The sequence below is a fragment of the Salmo trutta genome, chromosome 7 (assembly GCF_901001165.1).
Source record: "Salmo trutta chromosome 7, fSalTru1.1, whole genome shotgun sequence".
Classification (NCBI taxonomy): Eukaryota; Metazoa; Chordata; class Actinopteri; order Salmoniformes; family Salmonidae; genus Salmo; species Salmo trutta.
The window spans coordinates 45688039-45713187 of record NC_042963.1 but is presented as its reverse complement, the minus strand read 5'-3'; the positions used below and the strand labels follow the sequence as shown (position 1 = coordinate 45713187).

General features: G+C 42.6%; 1 protein-coding gene and 1 pseudogene across 1 annotated transcript; one reads left to right on the top strand and one right to left on the bottom strand.

Moving 5' to 3' along the window:
* LOC115196617 (mitochondrial inner membrane protease subunit 2-like) overlaps nucleotides 1-25149 on the bottom strand; it is a 237253-nt pseudogene that overhangs the window by 50064 nt on the left and 162040 nt on the right.
* LOC115197504 (leucine-rich repeat neuronal protein 3) lies at nucleotides 4540-22311 on the top strand. Its single transcript, XM_029759118.1, has 2 exons — nucleotides 4540-4887; nucleotides 16584-22311. The coding sequence occupies exon 2, from the start codon at nucleotides 16967-16969 to the stop codon at nucleotides 19082-19084; it is 2118 nt and encodes a 705-aa protein (XP_029614978.1). The 5' UTR covers nucleotides 4540-4887; nucleotides 16584-16966; the 3' UTR covers nucleotides 19085-22311.

Below are 25149 nucleotides of genomic sequence, written 5' to 3'. Positions count from 1 at the left end.
CCTCTGATCAACAAATGAGGTAATAGTCCTTGGTGGCCGATTCCCCCTGCTGTGTGTGTGTGTGTGTGTGTGTGTGTGTGTGTGTGTGTGTGTGTGTGTGTGTGTGTGTGTGTGTGTGTGTGTGTGTGTGTGTGTGTGTGTGTGTGCATGTCTGTGGGTGTGTGTGTGTTTGTGTGTGTGTACCTTTTCAGTGTGGCCATCACTGAGTGTGACTCCCCTGTCACCTTGACAACATGGACCTGTTCTGAGACCCAACTCATATAGCCACTACTTCCACCTTAGACAACATGGACCTGTCCTGAGACACAACTCATATAGACATAAAGTCAAGACCCAAGTGTCAAATTTAGAAATTAGAAATTTCTTTCCAAAATGTATCACCATCTAAAAAAGTGCTTTCTGGACAGTTTTTCGAAATTCTTTCAATTTTTGGGGTCAATTATACATGTATAAGAACTGTATAAACATACCTTTATCATATTTTATTGAGTTGTCCATAAGGCATATGTTTTGTCCATTTGCAATATGCTATCAAAGGAAGTCAAAAGTCGAAGTCAAAAGTCACTAAAACATTGCCAAATTAATAAGAAATGTCCAAATGCAATATATAAGAATTGAAGGTGCCAAATCAGGATGTTATGTCCATTTGCCATATATGATCATAGGAAGTCAGGTCCCGAACCCAAAAGTCAGTGAACCATGTCCAAATGGCATTTATACTGCCAAAATGATATATATCACTATGTTAAGCCCTGAATCAACCTAGAAGGTCTATAATGAGAGAGTATGATGAGAGAGAAGTGGGACTCTGTGTTTATTTAACCTCTCTAGGGTAGGGGGCAGTATTTTCATGGCCGGATAAAAAACGTACCCGATTTAAACTGGTTACTACTCTTTTCCAGAAACGAGAATATGCATATAATTGGTAGATTTGGATAGAAAACACTCTAAAGTTTATAAAACTGTTTGAATGGTGTCTGTGAGTATAACATAACTCATATGGCAGGCCAAAACCTGAGAAGATTCCATACAGGAAGTGCCCTCTCTGACCATTTCTTGTGCTTCTGTGGCATCTCTGTCGAAAATACAGGATCTCTGTTGTAACGTGACAATTTCTAAGGCTCCCATAGGCACCAGAAAGTGGAATGAGATCTCTGCTGTCTCTGGGCTACGTACAGGAGCGCCGGTTGGAATATTATTGCTATTTTACGAGAGAAATAGCATAAAAATTCATTTTAAAAAGCGTTTGACATGCTTCGAAGTACGGTAATGGAACATTTTGAATTTTTTTGTGTCGATATGCGCTCGCGCATTACCCTTTGGATAGTGACCTGAACGCACGAACAAAACGGGGGTATTTGGACATAAATATGGATTATTTGGAACCAAAACAACATTTGTTGTTGAAGTAGAAGTCCTGGGAGTGGATTCTGACGAAGAACTGCAAAGGTAATCCAATTTTTCTAATAGTAATTCTGAGTTTTGTGAGCCCCGATGTTGGCGGGTGTCTGAATAGCTAGCCCTGATGGCCGAGCTATATACTCAGAATATTGCAAAATGTGCTTTCGCCGAAAAGCTATTTTAAAATCTGACATAGCGATTGCATAAAGGAGTTCTGTATCTATAATTCTTAAAATAATTGTTATGTATTTTGTCAACGTTTATCATGAGTAATTTAGTAAATTCACCAGAAGTTTTCGGTGGGTATGCTAGTTCTGAACGTCACATGCTAATGTAAAAAGCTGATTTTGATATAAATATGAACTTGATTGAACAAAACATGCATGTATTGTATAACATAATGTCCTAGGAGTGTCATCTGATGAAGATCGTCAAAGGTTAGTGCTGCATTTAGCTGTGGTCTGGGTTTTTGTGACATATATGCTTGCTTTGAAAGTGGCTGTGTGATTATTTTTGGATGGTTACTCTCCTGACATAATCTAATGTTTTGCTTTCGCTGTAAAGCCTTTTTGAAATCGGACAATGTGGTTAGATTAACGAGAGTCTTGTCTTTCAAATGGTGTAAAATAGTCATGTGTTTGAAAAATTGAAATTATAGATTTTTTGAGGTATTTGTATTTCGCGCCATGCGACCCCATTGGCTGTTGGCTAGGGGTTCCGCTGGCGGAACGGGGTTCCGCTGGCGGAACGCCTAGATGTAAGAAGTTATCTCAAAAAGCGTTGAGGCCTCGACGCCATCTTGTTTCTGGGCTAACAGCCCATTAGTCCAAACCTATGCTCACCAAGTTTCATCTTCAAAGTCTTTTTCGTTTAGGAGAAATGGCCATGTCGTGATTGTTGATATTTTGTACATTTGCAATAAGATTTCATTCGCCATCTGGTGGAATTTACCGGGACAGCGGAAAAATGACCAACATTTGAAAATTTTATAAAACGGAAAACCGAATGTCCGAGAGACTTCGTTCGATGACTTCCCGGAAGATCTTGCCCAGGTGCATGGCCCGCCGCCTTCGGCGAATTTTAGAAACATTCGCGGACATCTAGTAAGGGACCGTCCATTTGCAATATGGAGATTCTCATCAATCATACCGACAAGTGCCCTTCATGTATGGAAGTTTTCACATCGGAAGTCTTCACATAAGCCTTTAATCAATTTTTTATTTTAGACATCCTTTGTGTTTTAAGTTTGATTTGATAAAGCTATGGGGAAAGAGCTCATTCTGTACGTACTTAATGGAGTCTCCCTCCCAGGCTATGACCCTCTTGATGATCTTCTGCTAGGGGTTCTTGGGATATCTGGAACACACACAATAAATTACATCAATAAATATATTTGATAAAGATACAGCTATGAGATCATAATAAAAATAAAACCATGATCACCAAATACACAGAGAAGAAAAATAAATACAAGTTTTATGTCTTTTACGTCTGTACTGTAAAGCGACCCTATTTACTCTAGTCTACTCTTCAATAAAAAGTACATAAAAAAGACCCTATTCACAACAGTAGACAGAACTAGAATCAGTGTACCTCCCCAGCAGCAGACATAAATGTCCTATACTGCAGTGAATATTGTGTAGGGTTCAGGTACCAGGATCTCACTCCTCCCCTCATATCACTGTCTTCCCTCTCTTTCCTCTCCATTTCTCAGCAAGTGAACCTCACAACACAGCGGAACTCAAACAAACAGTAGCAGCCCTATGCTCATCCACAGCCCATGGTAGAGAAAGATCGTTCACTTTGTTTCTAATTAACCCTTCAAGTCCTACTCCAGTCTCCTTTTCAGCTCATTTAACACCTGAACATCTCAATAGGTGATCCAGGTATCCTCATGACACAGCACAAGCTCCTCTATTGTTCCTCAAGCAAGGGGGAGGCCGATGACATCAGAGGGCACCATCAGACCAACTCCTTGAATGTCCTACTCCTTGAAGTTTGCAGTTGTGTAAAAAAAAAAAAACATTTGTTTTACCCTTTAGTGTGTGTACTTTACTGTATTTATAATCAGAATAACAACACTTCAATGACCTCCTTTGCCAAGCAAGAAACTACTTCTGCGTAGCCAACAGAGAACAAGATTAACTTTGACATCGACAATGACTGTCCTTTTTGAGGAAATACAAAGCAATGGCATCCACATTCCGGATACAAAATAAGTTTAATAATTGGGTAATATAGAAAAGATATGTAATTATTTTCTCTCTCGCTTGGGTGTGCTGTTCAAGGCCATGATCAATAGCATTGTAATTATCAAAACTTATGGGCTTCTATTCCAGCCACAGATGTATGACTGTGAGGGAACCAGGGAGCCAGAGGTACAAAGGTGTTCAGTTCAGAGTGTCTGGCCAAATGAGGGACACAAAGGCATTGAATAATGACCTGCAGAAACCGCACTTTGTTAAATGCTGCCTTCAAATCTCCCGGAGATTCAAAACCGAAATGCCAGTCTTAATAAGAAGCCACATCCATTCGCCATCCCTCCCTCCCATGTTCTCTCACTCAGTCTCCCTCTATCACTCTCTCTTTAACAAACACACAGACACATACACACTCTCTCTGTCACTCCGTTCCTCCTACTCTCTCCCACACATACACACACATTTGGTCTCTTCCTCCCTCCTTCGTCCTCAGGGATACAGGGGATCATGACTGATTGACAGCCCGCTCAGCCAATCAGAATTACCAGCAGCTCCAAGAACAGAGCCTGCGATCTGAAGAGGGATTGGACTGTGTGTGTATGTGTGTATGTGTTATTAATGACGGTGGAGCTGGCAGCACCGGAGCAGAGTGATGGTTGATCAGCTGAGTGATCTGCTCTCTAACTGCGCTGGAGAAAAGGAGGGATAGACAGAGAACAGCCCCCACCCGATCGCTCTGCTCTGCACCCAGCATCTTTAGCAAGCAAAGACACACACACACACACACACAACCAAGAGAGCCTTTCTCTGCCTCTCTCTCAGCTTCTCTCTAACACACACACACACACACACACACACACACACACACACACACACACACACACACACACACACACACACACACACACACACACACACACACACACACACACACACACACACACACACACAGTGGAACGGTATCAGAGCTGGAGCTACCTATCTCTCCCTCCCCTCTCCTGTTTTTCTCTCTCTCTCTCTCACACACACACACAGTGGAACGGTTTTAGAGCTGGAGCTACCCATCTCTCCCTCCCTCTCCTGTTTCGCTCTCTCTCTCTCTCTGCCTCTCTAGCGACGAAAGGAGAAGAAGACGCATGTTCTTGGAAATACACATGAAAAACCTGCTGTGATCTGAGTCTCACACTGTCATGCTGGACTGCTGCTCTAAAGCATGTGGGTTCCAGGCATGAGGGGAATACCTGCTTCTGGTCCATATAGTGTGTGAAGGGACTACCTCCCACTGGTAAGTTTCTATCCATCTCTCTGTCCTATGTGTGTATGAGGCATGTGTGTTTGGTTGGGGTGGTAGAGGGTTGGTTTTCAGTGTGACAATGCGGTAGTCCTTGAGCTGAACCTGTGTCTGTGTGGAGGGAGTTAGCAGCCAAGAAGGCAGAAGGCACAGCCTGCAGTTATGTGGGAGGCTTGGCCGGTGGGAGGGGGTGGGGGGTTGAATTGAGGAAATGAAAGGCTGAGGAGTCCAACACAGGCTTTTGTCATTGCTGCTTAAGGAAACGTTTGGATGAATATGTAGGCTGCAAAGGTTTCAGAGAAGGAACTGCCTGTTATTGGCATCAGGGTGTATTTTGAAAGTGGTGAGAGAGATTTGTGGTCTTCAGGCTGGAGCGGAATGAAGGTGGTGTTATCTCGGCAGCATCACTCTACAGGTACATCTGAGAAAAATATCAAAACTGAAGTATACTCGCCTCTGTGTGTCTGTCAGGGATAGAACAGAAAAGAAGACAAGTCAGGGAATCTGCCATCAGTAGAAAAGACCAGAACTCAACGAGGTAAACCAGTAATAAGCCCAAGTTAAAGAGACCCCTTTCCGTTTTCACTGATGGATCATAACACATAAGTACTGTATGCGTTTACAGTTGGACACTATTTGACTGTGTGTGCCAAGAGGACGAACATAGAGGTTTTCAAAGAGGATTTATTTAGGATTGGTCTGCGTCTTTAAGGAATCCAGGTGAGACAGAGCTGGAGTGCTGGGCTGTGGAGAACTCTCCTCTAACCAGAGGAAAAATACATTCCCACCACTGCCTGCCTAATTTACCAGAACAGCACCCCCCCCTCCGTCTCTCCATCTCTCTCTCACTCTCTTTCACCTCAGCTCATCTCCCTCGTTCTTTCTCGCCATCTCCCATCACCCGGCTGCATTTAGGGCTTGTTCATAATTAAACAACGTCACACTGAGGCATTTTTAGTGAGCAGCAGACCTCATTCAGCACAGTCACAATGTTAGCTACTAAATCGGGGTCAGAAAGATGACTGCATCATTCTGTTTTCAAGAACTAGCCTAATTATGCATAAAATATTCTATTTCTATGCAAAAAATGCACCAGTATCATGCTGAATAGTCTGGCTACGAACAGATTTAAAGAGGCAGTCGTCATATCGTCCTCTTCTATGGTCGTCCTGCTTTCCCAAGGTTCTCTATGCAGACTGGTGGGGACTGGAGTGATGAATCCACAAGAGAAAGCAGTACTGGTGCTTTAGACAAAAAGTGAACGTGTACACGTTGAATCTGTGATGTCACTCTGCAGACATCACTAAAGCAAAGCACACTGACTGGTTGTACAGAAACAAAGTTTGAGAGGAATAGATCACTACAAGATTCTGTACCTCACACTCAACACCATTCCATGCATTAACAATGGCTGCATCTCTCAAAAGACACTATTTACTCTATCAAAAAAATCAATAATTCAGCAGGCTAATTAATATCAATAATGTGAAATAGCATTACTATCAAACATGAATTATTTATGATAAGCAGACGGTTTCTGTTTGTCACTAAAATCTTGACTTAAGATTCACAAGCCAACCTCAAACTCCTGTGTATAACATACCTTAGACAGACTTAGCTCAATTTTGTATTTTTTAGGGGTGAAAACTTCCTTCCAATCCTATCCTCGCTCAATAAAGAGTCAAATGAAAACCACGCCACACAACCTACCTACAAAATCCCCACTATGAGAATATCAGTGTACCGTAGCACATGGATTCAAGGGATGAACAAAGATTGATTTGATACACTGGAAAAACGCATTCCCAGCAGATACAGTATGACTCAGATTCTGAAACACTGTTTTTTTCAAAGTAAATCCCATGCATTTTACAGTTAGAACAGCAGAACTAGTCCTACTTGAGCCTGTGGAAAAGGGCATGTTGACAGCTAACACCCCATGCTTTACCAGTTAAAGTATTACATTAGGTATTTATGCAATGAGCTGTGATAGTGATAGATTAATCCATAGTGAAAAATGTGTGTGGCGAGTTCACTGTACCCTGCAAAACTAATTTTATATGGTGCATACATACAAATAACATTGTAAATCAACAGGCAGGTCGTGTTTACATGAATACCATACCTGTGTGTGTGTGTGTGTGTGTGTGTGTGTGTGTGTGTGTGTGTGTGTGTGTGTGTGTGTGTGTGTGTGTGTGTGTGTGTGTGTGTGTATGACAGTAGACCATATGAGAGAGGGTAGGTAGGAGGAGGAGGAGGGGATTGGTAGGAAGCCTGGGGGAGTTGACAGCTTAACATCGATCCCTAATTAATTGTTAAATTGCTGTTTATTTGCAGGCGGCGTTGAACAGATGCAAGGGGGATGTCATTATGCATGGCTACCACACAGTGGGTTGGCCTAATGAATGTAGCCATACAGCTAATGCTAATGACAGGCACGGTGCTAGCATAACTAATGCAGGCTTTCATGGTGGGCTGCTCAGGCAGCAATGACAACATGTAGCAGACTGTCATATTGTAGCAGGTAGCGCTAAAGAGTGATATTGTAGCAGGTAGCGCTATAGGGTGATATTGTAGCCTGTAGCGCTATAGGGAACACGAGGGAGCAGGTCACGTTGAAAGGACATATTTAGCTTGGATAGATTTAATGGTAAATCAATAAAAAGAGGTGGGGGGGGGCGGCAATAGAAGAGAGGGGCACTTACATCACTCCATTTTCCTCACCCCACCTCCCCTCCTCTGATCCCTTCACCTCCCCTCCCCCGATCCCTTCACCTCCCCTCTTCCGATCCCTTCACTTCCCCTCCTCCGATCCCCTCACCTCCCCTCCTCCGATCCCTTCACCTCCCCTCCTCCCACCATCACTCCTCTCCTCCCACCCACCCACTCACCTCTCCCCCCTCACCTCTCCTCCCCCACCCCCCTTACCTCACCTCCCACCCCACCTCACCTTTCCCCCCTCATCTCACCTCACCTCCCACCTCATCACCTCACCTCCCACCCCCTCACCACCCCTCCCCTCCAAACTACAGGACTGATACTAAACAGAAAAGTCAACAACTCTACTGATGCGTCACAAAGTGGTAGCACATTTAATGCTTTTCGAGAGAAAGTGGAGGATGTGACTGAATTGGACATCTGGCACCGATTTAAAAGACTGTGTTAAGAGATGTGTTGCTATACTGGGCTACTGTAAATGCACAAATAAAACACCACTTAGTCCCCAGCAGCTTTTAAATGGCCACTATTTCCATCCTCCATTTTCTATATCACACTGCCTCTTGTACATACCTGTTTTTAAGTACACATGCTTTGTTTTGTCTGTCTACTCTACCCCAACCGGTGCACTCTAACCCAATTCTGTCACATTTCTTTGAGAAGTAACATGACATGTATCAGACAGTGCACATTCATTCATCAACATTCTAATTTTCACATTAACGTTAAAGAGATTTAGTTAGCAACAGAGCAACTTTTCATTCCGTAGTCTAAAAAGCTATTACCGTCCAAAGATTCATTAGGCTCAACAACATCAAGACCAGTAAGATCTGTCACAATACCATGGTATAGTAATGAGGCAGAATGTCAGGGTGTCACTTCCCCTTGGCGCGGTGGCGCGCTGCACATCACATCCTTTCCCCTGTATACTGTAGCTGCAGCATGCTCGTCACTCGCTGCCTGACTAGCTGGTGAATAAAACATGGTGGATTGGAACCACTTTATGACATGTCTACTACATTAGGAGGTGGAGGGAAGGAACACACTGCACTGTGGCCTGTGGACTCTCATCCAGTACAGAGTCTGTTTCACTGTATGAAAAAGGACACTAATATGTTAGGTACACTACCGTTCACAAAGTTGGGGTCACTCCGTAATGGGTCCGCAGTCAAACGACCTCCACTCATCACTGTCAAACGCTCCCTGAAACATTTCAGCGAGCAAGCCTTTCTAATTGACCTGGCCCTGGTATCCTGTTAGGATATTGACCTCATCCCGTCAGTAGAGGATGCCTGTTTTTTTTTTTTTTAAATGCCTTCCTCACCATCTTAAATAAGCATGACCCATTCAAGAAATGTAGAACCAGGAACATATATAGCCCTTGGTTCTCCCCAGACCTGACTGCCCTTAACCAACACAAAAACATCCTATGGCGTTCTGCATTAGCATCAAACAGCCCCCGTGATATGCAACTTTTCAGGGAAGTTAGAAACCAATATACACAGGCAGTTAGAAAAGCTAAGGCTAGCTTTTTCAAGCAGAAATTTGCTTCCTGCAACACAAATTCAAAAAAGTTCTGGGACATTGTAAAGTCCATGGAGAATAAGTACACCTCCTCCCAACTGCCCACTGCACTGAGGATAGGACACACTGTCACCACCGATAAACCCACTATAATTGAGAATTTCAATAAGCATTTTTCTACGGCTGGCCATGCTTTCCACCTGGCTACCCCTACTGCAGTCAACAGCACTGCACCCCCCACAGCTACTCGCCCAAGCCTTCCCCATTTCTCCTTCTCCCAAATCCATTCAGCTGATGTTCTGAAAGAGCTGCAAAATCTGGACCCCTACAAATCAGCCGGGCTAGACAATCTGGACCCTTTCTTTCTAAAATTATCTGCCGAAATTGTTGCAACCCCTATTACTAGCCTTTTCAACCTCTCTTTCGTGTTGTCTGAGATTCCCATAGATTGGAAAGCAGTTGCTGTTATCCCCCTCTTCAAAGGAGGGGACACTCTTGACCCAAATTGCTATAGACCTATATCCATCATACCTTGCCTTTCGAAGGTCTTCGAAAGCCAAGTCAACAAACAGATTACCGACCATTTTGAATCCCACCGCACCTTCTCCGCTATGCAATCTGGTTTCAGAGCTGGTCATGGGTGCACCTCAGCCACGCTCAAGGTCCTAAACGATATCGTAACCGCCATCAATAAGAAACAATACTGTGCTGCCGTTTTCATTGACCTGGCCAAAGCTTTCGACTCTGTCAATCACCACATTCTCATCGGCAGACTCAATAGCCTTGGTTTCTCTAATGATTGCATCGCCTGGTTCACCAACTACTTCTCTGATAGAGTTCAGTGTGTCAAATCGGAGGGCCTGTTGTCCGGACCTCTGGCAGTCTCTATGGGGGTGCCACAGGGTTCAATTCTTGGGCCAACTCTTTTCTCTGTATACATCAATGATGTCGCTCTTGCTGCTGGTGAGTCTCTGATCCACCTCTACGCAGACGACACCATTCTGTATACTTCTGGCCCTTCTTTGGACACTGTGTTAACAACCCTCCAGACGAGCTTCAATGCCATACAACTCTCCTTCCGTGGCCTCCAACTGCTCCTAAATACAAGTAAAACTAAATGCATGCTCTTCAACCGATCGCTGCCTGCACCTGCCCGCCTGTCCTGTATCACTACTCTGGACGGTTCTCACTTAGAATATGTGGACAACTACAAATACCTAGGTGTCTGGTTAGACTGTAAACTCTCCTTCCAGACTCACATCAAACATCTCCAATCCAAAGTTAAATCAAGAATTGGCTTCCTATTTCGCAACAAAGCATCCTTCACTTATGCTGCCAAACATACCCTCGTAAAACTGACCATCCTACCGATCCTCGACTTTGGCGATGTCATTTACAAAATAGCCTCCAATACCCTACTCAACAAACTGGATGCAGTCTATCACAGTGCCATCCGTTTTGTCACCAAAGCCCCATATACTACCCACCACTGCGACCTGTACGCTCTCGTTGGCTGGCCTTCGCTTCATAATCGTCGCCAAACCCACTGGCTTCAGGTCATCTACAAGACCCTGCTAGATAAAGTACCCCCTTATCTCCGCTCACTGGTCACCATAGCAGCACCCACCTGTAGCACGCGCTCCAGCAGGTATATCTCTCTGGTCACCCCCAAATCCAATTCCTCCTTTGGCCATCTCTCTTTCCAGTTCTCTGCTGCCAATGACTGGAACGAACTACAAAAATCTCTGAAACTGGAAACACTTATCTCCCTCACTAGCTTTAAGCACCAGCTGTCAGATCAGCTCACAGATCACTGCACCTGTACATAGCCCATCTATAATTTAGCCGAAACAACTACCTCTTCCCCTACTGTATTTATTTATTTATTTTATTTTATTTTGCTCCTTTGCACCCCATTAACTCTTTTTCTACCTTGCACTTTCTTCTACTACAAATCTACCATTCCAGTGTTTTACTTGCTATATTGTATTTACTTTGCCACCATGGACTTTTTTTTGCCTTTACCTCGCTTATCTCACCTCATTTGCTCACATTGTACATAGACTTATTTTTCTACTATATTATTGACTGTATATTTGTTTTACTCCATGTGTAACTCTGTGTTGTTGTATGTTGTCGAACTGCTTTGCTTTATCTTGGCCAGGTCGCAATTGTAAATGAGAACTTGTTCTCAACTTGCCTACCTGGTTAAATAAAGGTGAAATAAATAAAAAACGTAGAAATGTCCTTGTTTTTGCAAGAAAAGCAATATTTTGGTCCATTAAAATAACATCAAATTGATCAGAAATACAGTGTAGAGATTGTTAATGTTGTAAATGACTATTGTAGTTGGAAACGACTGATTTTTAATGGAATATTTATATAGGCGTACAGAAGACCATTATCAGCAACTATCACTCCTGTGTTGTAATGGCACGTTGTGTTAGCTAATCCAAGTTTATAATTTGAAAAGGCTAATTGATCATTAGAAAACCCTTTCGCAATTATGTTAGCACAGCTGAAAACTGTTGTTCTGATTAGAGAAGCAATACAACTGGCCTTCTTTAGACTAGTTGAGTATCTGGAGCATCAGCATTTGTGGGTTCGATTACAGGCTCAAAATGGCCAGAAACAAAGAACCTTCTTCTGAAACTCGTCAGCCTATTCTTGTTCTGAGAAATGAAGGCTATTCCATGCGAGAAATTGTCAGGAAACTGAAGATCTTGTACAAAACGCTGTGTACTACTCCTTTCAAAGAGCAACGCAAACTGGCTCTAACCAGAATAGAAAGAGGAGTGGGAGGACCCGGAGCACAACTGAGCAAGAGGTCAAGTACATTAGAGTGTCTAGTTTGAGAAACAGACGCCTCACAAGTCTTCAACTGGCAGCTTCATTAAATTGTACCCGCAAAACACCAGTCTCAACATCAACAGTGAAGAGGGGACTCTGGGATGCTGGCAATGTCCTTGCTTGGAAAATGGCTGTGTGATTATTGTTGTCTATCTACTCTCCTAACATAATCTAATGTTTTGCTTTCGCTGGAAAGCCTTTTTGAAATCGGACAATGTGGTTAGAGTAAGGAGAAGTTTATCTTTAAAATGGTGTAAAATAGTTGTATGTTTGAGAAAGTTGAATTATGACATTTTGTTGTTTTTCAATTTGCCGCCCTGATATTTCACTGGCTGTGTCCCACCTAGCCCATGGAAGTTAATGCTTCTTTAATCAGAACAACAGTTTTCAGCTGTGCTAACATAATTGCAAAAGGGTTTTCTAATAATCAATTAGCCTTTTAAAATGATAAACTTGGATTAGCTAATACAATGTGCAATTGGAACACAGGAGTGATGGTTGCTGATAATGGGCCTCTGTACGCCTCTGTAGATATTCCATAAACAATCTGCCATTTCCAGCTACAATAGTCATTTACAAAATTAACAATGTCTACACTGTATTTCTGATCAATTTGATGTTATTTTAAAACCTGTTGAGGACAGACGTTCCGCTACCGGAACCCCGTTCCGCCAGCGTGACCCCTCGCCAACAGCCAATGGAATAGCAGGGCGCGAAATACAAAACAACAAAAATCTCATAATTCAAATTTCTTGAACATACAACTATTTTACACCATTTTAAATATAAACTTCTCGTTAATCCAACCACATTGTCCGATTTCAAAAAGGCTTTACGGCGAAAGCATAGCATTAGATTATGTTAGGACAGCACCAAGACAAGAAAAACCACACAGCCATTTTCCAAGCAAGGAGAGGCATCACAAAAAACAGAAATACAGCTAAAATGAATCACTAACCTTTGACGATCTTCATCAGATGACACTCCCAGGACTCATGTTACATAATACATGTATATTTTGTTTGATAAAGTTCATATTTATATCCAAAAACCCCATTTTACATTGGCGCGTGATGTTCAGAAAATGTTTTGCCTCCAAAACCCCCGGTGAATGAGCGCATCAATTTACAGAAATACTCATCATAAACGTTGATAAAATATACAACAGTTATTGAAAGAATTATAGATACACTTCTCCTTAATATTCTGAGTACAGAGCTCAGCCATCAAAGCAAGCTATACAGTTACCCGCCAAGTTCTGTAGTCAACAAAACTCAGAAATAGTATTATAAATCTTCACTTACCTTTGCTGATCTTCATCGGAATGCACTCCCAGGACTCCCATTTCCACAAGAAATTTTCATTTGTTCGATAAAGTCCATCATTTATGTCCAAATACCTCCATTTTGTTCACGCGTTCAGATCACTATTCCAAAGGCACAATGTGCGAGCGCAAAACACTAGATGAAAAGTAAAAAAAGTTCCGTTACCGTTCGTAGAAACATGTCAAACGATGTTTACAATCAATCCTTAGGGTCTTTTTATCATGAATCTTCGATAATATTCCAATCGGACAATAGCGTATTCATTACAGAGGAAAAAGAAGGAACGGTGCGCCTGTGTGACGGCGCAGTAAACAACTCATTGGCCTCAGCCTAGTCCACTTGTTGAATCACCTCTTATTCTCTCCCCATTCACAGTAGAAGCATGTAACAAGGTTCTAAAGACTGTTGACATCTAGTGGAAGCCTTAGGAAGTACAAAATGACCCCACAGACCCTGTAGTTTGGATAGGCAATCACTTGAAAAACTACAAACTTCAGATTTCCCACTTCCTGGTTGGAGTTTTTCTCAGGTTTTTGCCTGCCATATGAGTTCTGTTATACTCACAGACATCATTCAAACAGTTTTAGAAACTTCAGTGTTTTCTATCCAAATCTACTAATAATATGCAAATACGTGAAAATACTGCCCCCTGTCCCAAATTAATGGACAAAAAACAAGGACATTTCCAAGTGCCCCCAAACTTTTGAAGGTAGTGTATATCAACCCCATTTCTGCCATACACCCCTAATCCATTTGGAGAATGTCAATATTCAGCACTTAAAAGTGGTAAAATATAGGTGAGTGCAATCATTTTTTGTGAAGTATTCATATGGCTATACTGATTTCCCAGATATTCTTTGTTAGCATGCTAGTGACAGTGCGTTGTTATCTTAATTCCCTATTTATAGAAGTAACAAACACAACTCAATTTTTGTAGTCTTTGATGGGATTTCTGTAAATGTGTTGTATTCTTTGTGGTGTTTTAAAAGAGTGCTGCCTTTGAACTGTAACTAACTGTAGCATTTGGGACTTGGGAATGCAATGCACTCTCTACTAAGTGGCAGGCGGCTGAGTCGGGCCGTGTGTGGACTGATCCCTCTGTTTCCTCAGCCCAAATGAGTCCACAGAGGTCAACACCCCTTGACTTAATCGCACAATAAATTGTTTCCTCTTACCACAACCTCCTGCTGCATATCAAACAAAAACACAAGTGGAAAAGAAATCCCTAAGGGAGCTAAATAAGATAAATAACTAGAAAATATATTATAGTGCATGGCGTTATCACCCGCGTTAAACACAACTTGACAATATGTTATACAAGTGGATGGCACACCACCTGTATTAAACACAACTAGACAATACCCATGTTAAACACAACTAGACAATATACATGTGCATGGTGTTACCACCTGTGTTAAACACAACTAGACAATACGTTATACAAGTGGATAGCACACCACCCATATTAAACACAACTAGACAATACGTTATACATGTGCATGGCGCTATCACCCATGTTAAACACAACTAGACAATACGTTATACAACTGCATGGCGGTATCACCCGTGTTAAACACAAGCAAGGAGTGTTAGCTACCCGTCGGAGATGAGCCTTTCTATTGAAATGGCATCACAAAGCAACAGCAGCAGCTTTCCAATGCATCTTCACCTCATCTCAACTATTCTTCCCGCAACTAAAGATACTTTATTAACATAATGTTGGAAGAACATTTACCACCACTCAAACGTCCATTTGATCTAATTATGAGCGGAAGGCATGTGAGTGAAGTAACAACAGGCTCTTAGCATTAAGTAATAAAAAGGGAAATTAGCGTGAGCTTCGTGGAAGCAAACAGGAGAGCATCGCTCATTAAGTTTAGAATTCAATACTTGCTCTCCTTATTAGCATGGGGGTTGTTTTCTTTTAAGTATATTTTTTCGATCTACTGTGAAAAACATATTTACATAATATGGTTACACACCCTCTCCCACCTGGGCCACGAGGAGGAATCTCTTGCCAATAAAACCATTCCCTTGTATGAAACCATGAAATAAAGGAGTCTGAAAATGATTGGTGCAAATGATAGCTAGCATTACCACACTTAAGTATTTATTTCAACACTTGACCTTAATAGCTTAGAAATGAAACACCAAATGTGTGTGGATATTACACGTGCTGTATAATATCAGGCACAGAGCAGCTTGGACAGAATCTGAACACAGGTCCTACACAGATGGCTGAGCACAAGAACATTAGGCACAAAAAAAAGAAACAACCAGCAAAAATATTTTTGCCTCTTGATTCCACCTGTGTGTGTTGACTGACTGCCATAAACAAGCTAATATATGCACGGTGCTCTGTCATAGGGAGTCTTCATCAGCAGTCCTGCTCTTATAGCCTTACAGACAGCTTCATCTACTATCACACACGGAGCCGTGGCTTCTGCACTCAAGGTCACAAATTAATCAAAGCATCAATATGTGCAGTCGACATAAGCAAACCCCGGCACAGACCTGTCACCTGTAGGAACCACTTTGATTCAACTCATAAATAATGCAGGAGAGGATGAAGAGACAGAACAAGACTTGTAGCAAGCTTCAGAGATATTTTGGGAGAATCTGAAATGCCTTGAGGTCATATACTCCAGTTGAAGTGATCGTGGGTAGTTGTGTGTGAGTGCAACAGTTGCTGCGTGCATGTGAATACGTAGTTCACAATGGCAGAGTTAGGGTGGATGATGAAATGTAGCTAATTAGGGTGTATGGTAAAACTGGGATAGGCTCTGGCTCACAATGTTTTAGCTGTTCAAACTGTTCTTGATGCAAAGTTTTTGGGAAATGTTTTGGGGGGATTTGTATTACTGCTGTGAGCAAGATATGAATCGCTGTTTAAAATTCCAGATCCTCTGGCAGATCTCTTGCCCTGCAGGGATATTAAGTGACTCCAAGTGCTATTGTGTGCATCCAAAATAGCACCATATTTCCTATATTATACTACTTTTGACTAGGGCCCATAAGGCTCTGGTCAAAAGTAGTGCACTATATAGGAAATAGGGTGCCATTTGGGATGCACATTTATTAGCCACCAACCTGTCAAATAATATATATAAGGTCAAGTCAATCATAACTCATAATTTTGATGGCGAAGTGAAAGCAATAAAATCAAACGAGCGTAGAATATGTCTCAATATTCCTAAATGTCAATATATGCCTCAGTCTCCCAATAATGCCATGTAGTACTGAGTGTATTTTTTCTGATATTTTTCTCCCCAGATGGAAATTGACACGACGAGTGACTGTGATTGAGGATAATAATGATGGAAGACAGAGTGATCCATCCCCAGCCCAAGCCAGAGCGTTCCTCCTCAACCCTCCCTGTTCTTCACCGACAGACTTCCTGAAGGATACATTGACCTTCACACATCCAACTTGCCTGACAACCTGGCACAGTGTAAATTGAAGAAAGGCTGCTCCTTTCCTCATTGCCAAGGACTAGACAACGACTACAAAAAGGCCAAAGCTTTAGGGACCAGGCATCAGCAGAAATCCGTTCTGTCTCACTGCGGTAACAAATGAGCCTTTATTTGTGAAGTTAACAGTGCTAACAGCTGACTCCATAAGGACCAATTTCTAGTTCAAGGTAATAGGGGGCCAAGATGAAGAAGACTGCGTTCTTGGCTTGTTTGTTAGCGGAGCTAGCTCTGACAGCCTTTGTTCTGGCCTCGGAGGGGGGCGCTGCTCATTGTTCTGCATTGTGCCGGTGTGAGATACGACCCTGGTTCTCTCCAAGCTCTATTTATACCGAGGCTCCCACGGTGGACTGTAATGACTTAGGCCTATCAACAATGCCAGAGAGACTGCCCTCAGACACACAGGTGCTATTGTTACAGACCAACAATATTATCAGTGTTGAGAAACCTTTGGATTACCTGGCTAATATCACAGAGATAGATTTATCCCAGAATAACATATCCTCTGTGAGCGATGTCCATCTGGGTCCTCTTCCCCAGCTGCTGTCACTGCACATGGAGGAGAACTGGGTTCAGGCACTGTCAGACAACTGTCTCCCATCCCTGCCCAACCTCCAGGAGTTCTACATCAACCACAACCTGATCTCATCCATCAGTCCTGGTGCTTTTAGAGGGCTAGGGAGGCTCCTGCGGCTCCATCTCAACTCCAACCACCTCAGGGGCATCAACAGGGTGTGGTTTCAGCCTCTGCCCCGCCTGGAGATCCTGATGATTGGGGAGAACCCCATCGCCCAATTGTCAGACATGAACTTCAAGCCCCTGGTCAACCTACGCAGCTTGGTTCTGGCCAGGATGAATCTCTCCGAAATCCCAGATGACACTCTGGTTGGCCTCGACAACCTGGAGAGTGTTTCATTTTTCGACAACCTGTTTGACAGAGTGCCACAGGCCGCTCTGAAGAAAGCCAAGAGCCTGAAGTTTCTGGATCTCAACAAGAACCCCATCGAGAGGATTCAGAGAGGGGACTTTGTGGACATGATCCACCTCAAAGAGTTGGGCATCAACAGCATGCCTGTGCTGGTGTCCATCGACAGCTTCGCCCTGAACAATCTCCCAGAGCTGACCAAGATCGAGGCCACCAACAACCCCAAGCTCTCCTACATCCACCCCAATGCCTTCCACAAGTTGCCGAGACTCGAAACACTGATGCTGAACAGCAATGCCCTCAGCGCCCTGCACCACAGCACTGTGGACTCCCTGCCCAACCTGCGTGAGGTTAGCATGCACAGCAACCCCATCCGCTGCGACTGCGTCATCCGCTGGATCAACATGAACCAGACCGGCGTGCGCTTCATGGAGCCAGATTCCCTCTTCTGTGTGGATCCGCCGGAGTACCAGGGCCAGCACGTCCGCAAGGTCCACTTCAGGGAGATGACCGAGATTTGCCTCCCGCTCATCTCGCCCGGGAGCCTCCCAGATCGTGTCACCGTTGGGAAAAGGAGCTCAGTGACGCTTCACTGCCGGGCATTCGGCGAGCCGGAGCCAGAGATATACTGGGTCACCCCCTCCGGGGACAGAGTCCTGCCCAACAGTGTGTCTGATAAGTACTACATGCATCCAGAGGGGACCTTTGACATCTATGACACTACCATGCTTGAGGCAGGGCTGTACACCTGTGTCGCTCACAATCTTGTTGGTGCAGACCTCAAGTCTGTGTTGTTGGTGGTAGATGGATACTTTCCACATCCTTCTGATAATGGCAATGCTTTACATGTGGACGTTAGATCAGTGCAGCCCAACTCTGTTTCGGTGTCTTGGGATAATACTCACGGTGGTCTTATATCCAATATAAAGTGGTTCACAATGGCAAATGCTAAGCATCCCTCCATGGCATACACTGCTAGAGTACCAACCGATGTGAAGGTGTATCGTCTCACCCACCTGAACCCCTCCACCCAGTACCGGGTGTGTGTGGAAGTCACGAGCATGCAGCTCAGACACAACAAGGACTGTGTCAATGTCACCACAAAGGGACTGGCTTACACGGTGGAGAGCAGTGAGAAGTGGGACACAGTGGTGATGGCTGCATGTGCTGTGCTTTTCATCGTGGTCGCTGTGGCTTGCTCCATCATATACACATCTCTGCAAAGCCAACACTTTTACAGGAAGTTGATGGTGGACCAAACTGAGTCAATGCTGGGTCCTAGCACCCGCCCCAGCTCCGCCTCTTCTCTCACAGAACTCTGTGTGGCTGGAGTCAAGGTGAAGGCGACCGTAATAGACTTGCCAGACAACTCCATGTAATGAAAGGAACGGCCTTGGAGCAGGAAAATGAATGTTCTGGATTTTAAACAAGGTGAAAGAGTGTTGGACATGTGTGATTCATGTGCCCTCTTTTCATGACAATGACAGAGCATTGGGTTCTGGAACTCCTGGAACTTGGAACACATGATGGAACCATAAGCCGGCGCCCTCACGCATAAATACGTAACCAGCTAATCCCAGACCCACAGACTCTTTTATACAACACAATTATGTCATTGCAGCAAAAACGTGCACAGACAGGTATCTAGATTGCGATATACGTGGCTACTGATTGGTCATTCATGCAGTGCAACTGCGAAAAAGCACAGCACAAAGACTGTGTCTTCTCTCTCGGTTATTGACTTGTGCTTTATAACGCCTTGTGGAGATGTCTTTGTGGTCCACAATGAGGAATATTTTCTGTGCTGTTTAAATAACACTCAAGGGCCATAAGTAAGAAATAGCACTCGTATACAGTTTATAATTGGCAAAACTTGTTAGACTAGTAGACAATAACAGTGTATATGTAAACAATTTTATGATCAAATAATTTTTTTTCATTAAAAACAGTACATTGTATTTTAATTGAAATGTAATGCTTTCTCTTACTTACTTGAAATTGTAATTACGAAAGACCCAACTTCAAGGATGACTTGCCTAGAACAATCTGAATACGATATTGGGATGCTCTGAAAGGAACAATCTAAGCTTCCTTTATCAATAACACTCAGCTATCCATAAAATGCAAAATGTTATAATTCATAAATATGAATCCCATAAATCTTTTCATATCACTGTCTAAACCATGCAAAAGGAAAACAGTGTGATGTAGACAAACACAATTACTGGGACTGCCCTTGAAGGCGGACATTTTAACTTTGTTACTAAAATGCAATCTCAGGCAGGACGACGTGTTTTGGCAATGACTGGGGAGTAAGAGAGAGTGTGTGTGTATATAACTTACACACTGTACTTTATATGTGTGTGTGTGTGTGTGTGGCATCAGAGAAACCCAATGACTTTGAATTGCAATATATTCTCTTTCATTTAAAACCCAATATGGATTCCTAACATAAACCTCAGAGAGGTGATGAATCGGCGTCACATGCGGACTGATGGGGGCATTTATCAGAGGGACTCCGCCATATATCAACTGAGTTTCAGCACCTTGGACAGGGCTTTTAGAGTGGAGCCATTTGTCACCGCCACGGGAGCTAAAATATGACCCATTAGAGCGCAGGTAGTGCATAGGTCAGCGAGAACACATGGAGGCTGCTAGCACCGGAGCGCGGTGCGGTGCGCCCCTTCCCTCCGTGACACTGGCGAGACACGGATGCCATTACAGGAACAGCTCAGCAACTCTTGGGCTCGTTTGTTAAGCACTTCACATTATCGCCACCCACCGAGAGGGGAAGGAGACAAATGGAGCGCAAAACGAGGACAAAGTGTCTACTAGGGCTAGAAGTCAGTATGAACAGGGACAGGATAGACAAGGTGCAGGTTTGATATATTGAAGGTGGAACAACAGTACTGCTATAGGTATTAGAGATGTGTGTATGTTTTTATTTGACTGCACAGTGAGATAATTGCACAACAAGTTAACAACAAGATAAGAATGCTTATTAAGGGAACTTGAGTCTTTAGTATATTCCCTGGTTCATTAGGGTAGCTTACTTGAAAGGAGAGCTCTCAGAGAAGAACTGACAGGACCTCCACTGAGGTTTCATCACACATTTTTTACTCCTCCGTTCGCCTAATTTGAACTCCAGATAACCCCACATGAGAGCAAATGATATGTCAACATACAATCCACTCAGAGAAAAGGAAATAATATCTCATAAAATGTTCACACATGCAAAAAAGCAATTTTACAATAAAGGCCCGATGGCAATATGCCCTTCTGTTGTTATTGTTTGTGCACCACCTGGGGGCACGCAATATGGTGAGAAAAACAGGAAAGAAACTATTACATATGTTTAGTATTGCTCACATAAACTTCCACCGTGCCATATTACAAGGAATTGTAACTGTTAAAATTCCTTGTCGTAATAGCACTGAGAAACTGTTCCTAACAATAAACAAGTTCAACCCCTTTGGATATCAGTGTTTTCTGCACACCAGTGTCAATCAACAGGGGTTAAAAATGTAGGTGCCATATCATTCAGTGAATTAAGTTAATATTGGAATGAGGGGATGTGTTAAATCACCCAATCCCTCACCAGTAACAGTAGAAACACTGGTGTGTCTCTTGTGTAGATATGATTAACCCACTGATCATTCTCTCAAATAGACAGCAGATGATATACTGTAATTGCATTACGTTAGCCATGGGGAGATAGCCATGGGGAGATCTGGGAAAATTAGCAGACAAAGTAATAAATTGTCGTTTTAAATATCATCTTCCAGCCAGGACAGAACAGTATTTGGTTGATTGCACATCTGTAATTAGGATATTACCATTGAAGGCGACAAATTCTTTGCATAGAGCTTTACGCAGTGATTTATGTGAAAATATGGGATACAGGTGTGTATAGCCTTGAATGGCAAATGTATAATCCTTGAATATTTACCCAACAACTAAAGAAATACAAACAACTCAACAGAGGAAGTAGAATATTAGTTCAATACATCGGTTAAATTAGCAGGTGTAGATACTCTCAATTCGAAACCTGTGCTGTGGTGCAAATCAAATGAACATTTTAGCCACAGAGAGTGACGGAGGACAGGGTTTTTGTGCAGTCTTCTGCTGTTGTTTATTTTCATTTGTGGAAAACATCTGAATAGCCTAATGACCTCTAGTTAAAGTAAAGAAATATCTCTCATAATGTTTCCACTTCTAAAATGCCCAATTCATCTGAAACTTGTTTGGCCAGATAATAGCCTAATCTGTGGAGATTTTTTTCCTCCAAAAGGTTGTGTGAAATCATCCCATATTGAAATATTGCCCCATTATCATGTTGTATTTGGGACAGACCTCCTGCTCGTTGCTTGGAGTAGCCTACGACATAAAAATAGAAATGTTCACATTTCTCAAGCTTTCCTCAAACTGCACCCTGGGGCTTCAAGTAATTATTTCCCCACTCAGTGGTCCATTAAGATAAAACAACACTGGTGACTTTGTGTGATCTTGTATTGGGGCTTTGTGTGATTGTATCATTATCTAAACTCTGAAACAGGGATACTTAATCTTTGCTGATAAACTGGATATGATTATGAACAACTGAAAACATTGGTTCTTTTATACTTTTGATTCGTTTTTGAATGTTTGAATGGGAGTTGAAGACTGCTCTCCCTTACTCACTTTTATACCCATTCTTTTACAAAATCATATTGGACAAAACAGAAATAAAACATTCAACAAAAGGAGAACACACTGATGACAACCAATCAGAGAGTGTTTTGTTTTCTGGGGAGTTGCAGCTCACCACAGGAAGCAGGAAATAGAAATACTCTCACAGAGCTGCAGTAGTACCAGAATTAGCAAAGCCTTTTGTAATAAAACGACGGAGGAGGAAATGGTATTTTATGAGTCAATACACACTTTAAAAGCAGGAAGCAGGCAAGCACTCCAAAGCATTCATCACTGCTGTACAGACCCTCACCGTGGGCAGAGTGATGGAAGTCAGTAAGCAGCTACATCTGAAGCTCCTTTAATTTATACTGAGCGAAAACAATTACTGAGTTACAGTTCATATAAGGAAATCAGTCAATTAAAATACACTAAATTCATTGGGCCCTAATCTATGAATTTTACATTTCTGGGCAGGGGCGCAGCCCACTGAGGAGCCAGGCCCAGCCAATCAGAATTAGTTTTTCCCCACAAAAGGGCTTTATTACAGACAGAAATACTGCTCAGCACCCCCACCATCCCCCTCAGACGATTTCACAAGCGAAGAAGCCAGATGTGGAGGTCCTGGGCTGGCGTGGTTACACGTGGTCTGCGGTTGTGAGGCCGGTTGGACGTCCTGCCAAATTCTCTAAAACAACTTTGAAGGCGGCTTACGGTAGAGAAATTAACATTCAATTCCCCGGCAACAGCTCTGGTGGACATTCCTGTACTCAGCATGCCAATTGCACGCTCCCTCAAAACTTGAGACGTCTGTGGCATTGTGTCGTGTGGCAAAACTGCACATTTTAGAGTGGCCTTTGATTGTCACCAGTGCAAGGTGCACCTGTGTAATGATCATGCTGTTTAATCAGCTTCTTGATATGCCACACCTGTCAGGTGGATGGATTATATTGGCAAGGGATGTAAACACATTTCTGCACAGAATTTGAGATAATAAGCTTTTTGTGCATATGGAACATTTCGGTGATATTTTTTTCCAGCTCATAAAACATGGGACCAACACTTTATACATGTTGCGTTTATATTTTGGTTTTCGTATACATACTGGTAGTACCATATTCATCATCAAACATGATTACACCCTTTCTTCAAAGTAAAATATCACTTCCTACAATAACACTACCGGTCAAAAGTTTTAGAACACCTACTCATTCAAGGGTTTTTCTTTGTTTTTACTATTTTCTACATTGTATAATAATAGTGAAGACATCAAAACTATGAAATAACACATATGGAATCATGTAGTAACCAAAAATGTGTTAAACAAATCTAAATATATTTTATATTTGAGATTCTTCAAAGTAGCCACCCTTTGCCTTGATGACAGCATTGCAGATTCTTGGCATTCTCTCAACCAGCTTCATGAGGTAGTCACTTGGAATGCATTTCAATTAACAGGTGTGCCTTCTTAAAAGTGAATTTGTGGAATCTCAAATATAAAATATATTTTGATTTGTTTAACACTTTTTTGGTTACTACATGATTCCACATGTGTTATTTCATAGTTTTGATGCCTTCACTATTATTCTGCAATGTAGAAAATAGTAAAAATAAAGAAAAACCCTTGAATGAGTAGGTGTTCTAAAACTTTTTGCCAGTAGTGTATACACAGGAAACATCTAATGAAAGGCAATTATGAGCGAGGACTCTACAGTATGTAAGATGTGAATGTGAATATATCAAATGTATGGTGGTTATATCCATAGGATACAATAAATTGCGTTCTATTTAGGTCTATCATGGTTATATCTGTAAGTGATGACACTAGAGTAGCTAACAACCTTTAGAACTGTATAAACAGAATGGCTTTAGTTCCAGCTGACAATCAAGTGTCACCTCACATGTAGGCCTACAGTCCATCACAGGAGGCTAAATCTGCTTTTTGTTCACTGGCCTAAGCGCTTCACAGCAGGGGGGGCAACTGTTACAGCAGCAACAACAACAACAAACTAAACACAAATCTATGTGCATGCACCCTGACATTAGTGATGAGCATTTTGAGTTGATTCCTAGTTAATTACCAACTTTATTTATACACCCTAACCTCTTCCTGGATCCTCTGATCCCAGTGCTTCTTCATGGCTGCTGTCAACGTGAGCGAGCGCTGAGCACCGAGCGGGCGTGGCTAGCTTAGCTAGCTCTCAAAGTGGGGACTCAGAGAATTCCCTTATCCCGCTTCCAGCAGCGTATGTGGCATTCAAAAGCAGCGAGCGGTGCTATGCTACGCAGCTGCCTGCCACCAAAGGCCCTGCTATGATTACACATTCCGTAATGAATAATTTACCTTTTCCTAATGACCCGTTAAGCTGGTTCATTTAAACGTTGTCTTCCTCCTCCTAGTGCGGTGATTATAGCAGGTAGCCAAGGTGAGAGAGGTAGATTAGAGGGAATTACCAGCAGCTCAGGAGAGGTTGTCAATCCCCTAGACTGACCGTTGGAGCCAGTGTTGTTGAAGCATCACTCTCATTAACGCTGAACCCAACCCACCATGTTGGTCAAATGAAATGTCACCTCAGCACATTAAGACATCTGATTAAGACTTGGAAAACCATACTGACACCAAGAGACAAACAAACTCTGTGTTGAATGGTTCTTCCATTCATCTGCCAGACATCCTGAGTTCTGTGTGGTCATCTTAGACAAGAAGTTTGTTTTCCTGAGGGAACATCATAGTGTTCTTAGTAGTCAACAACTTCACCACAATCTGAGATGGCCT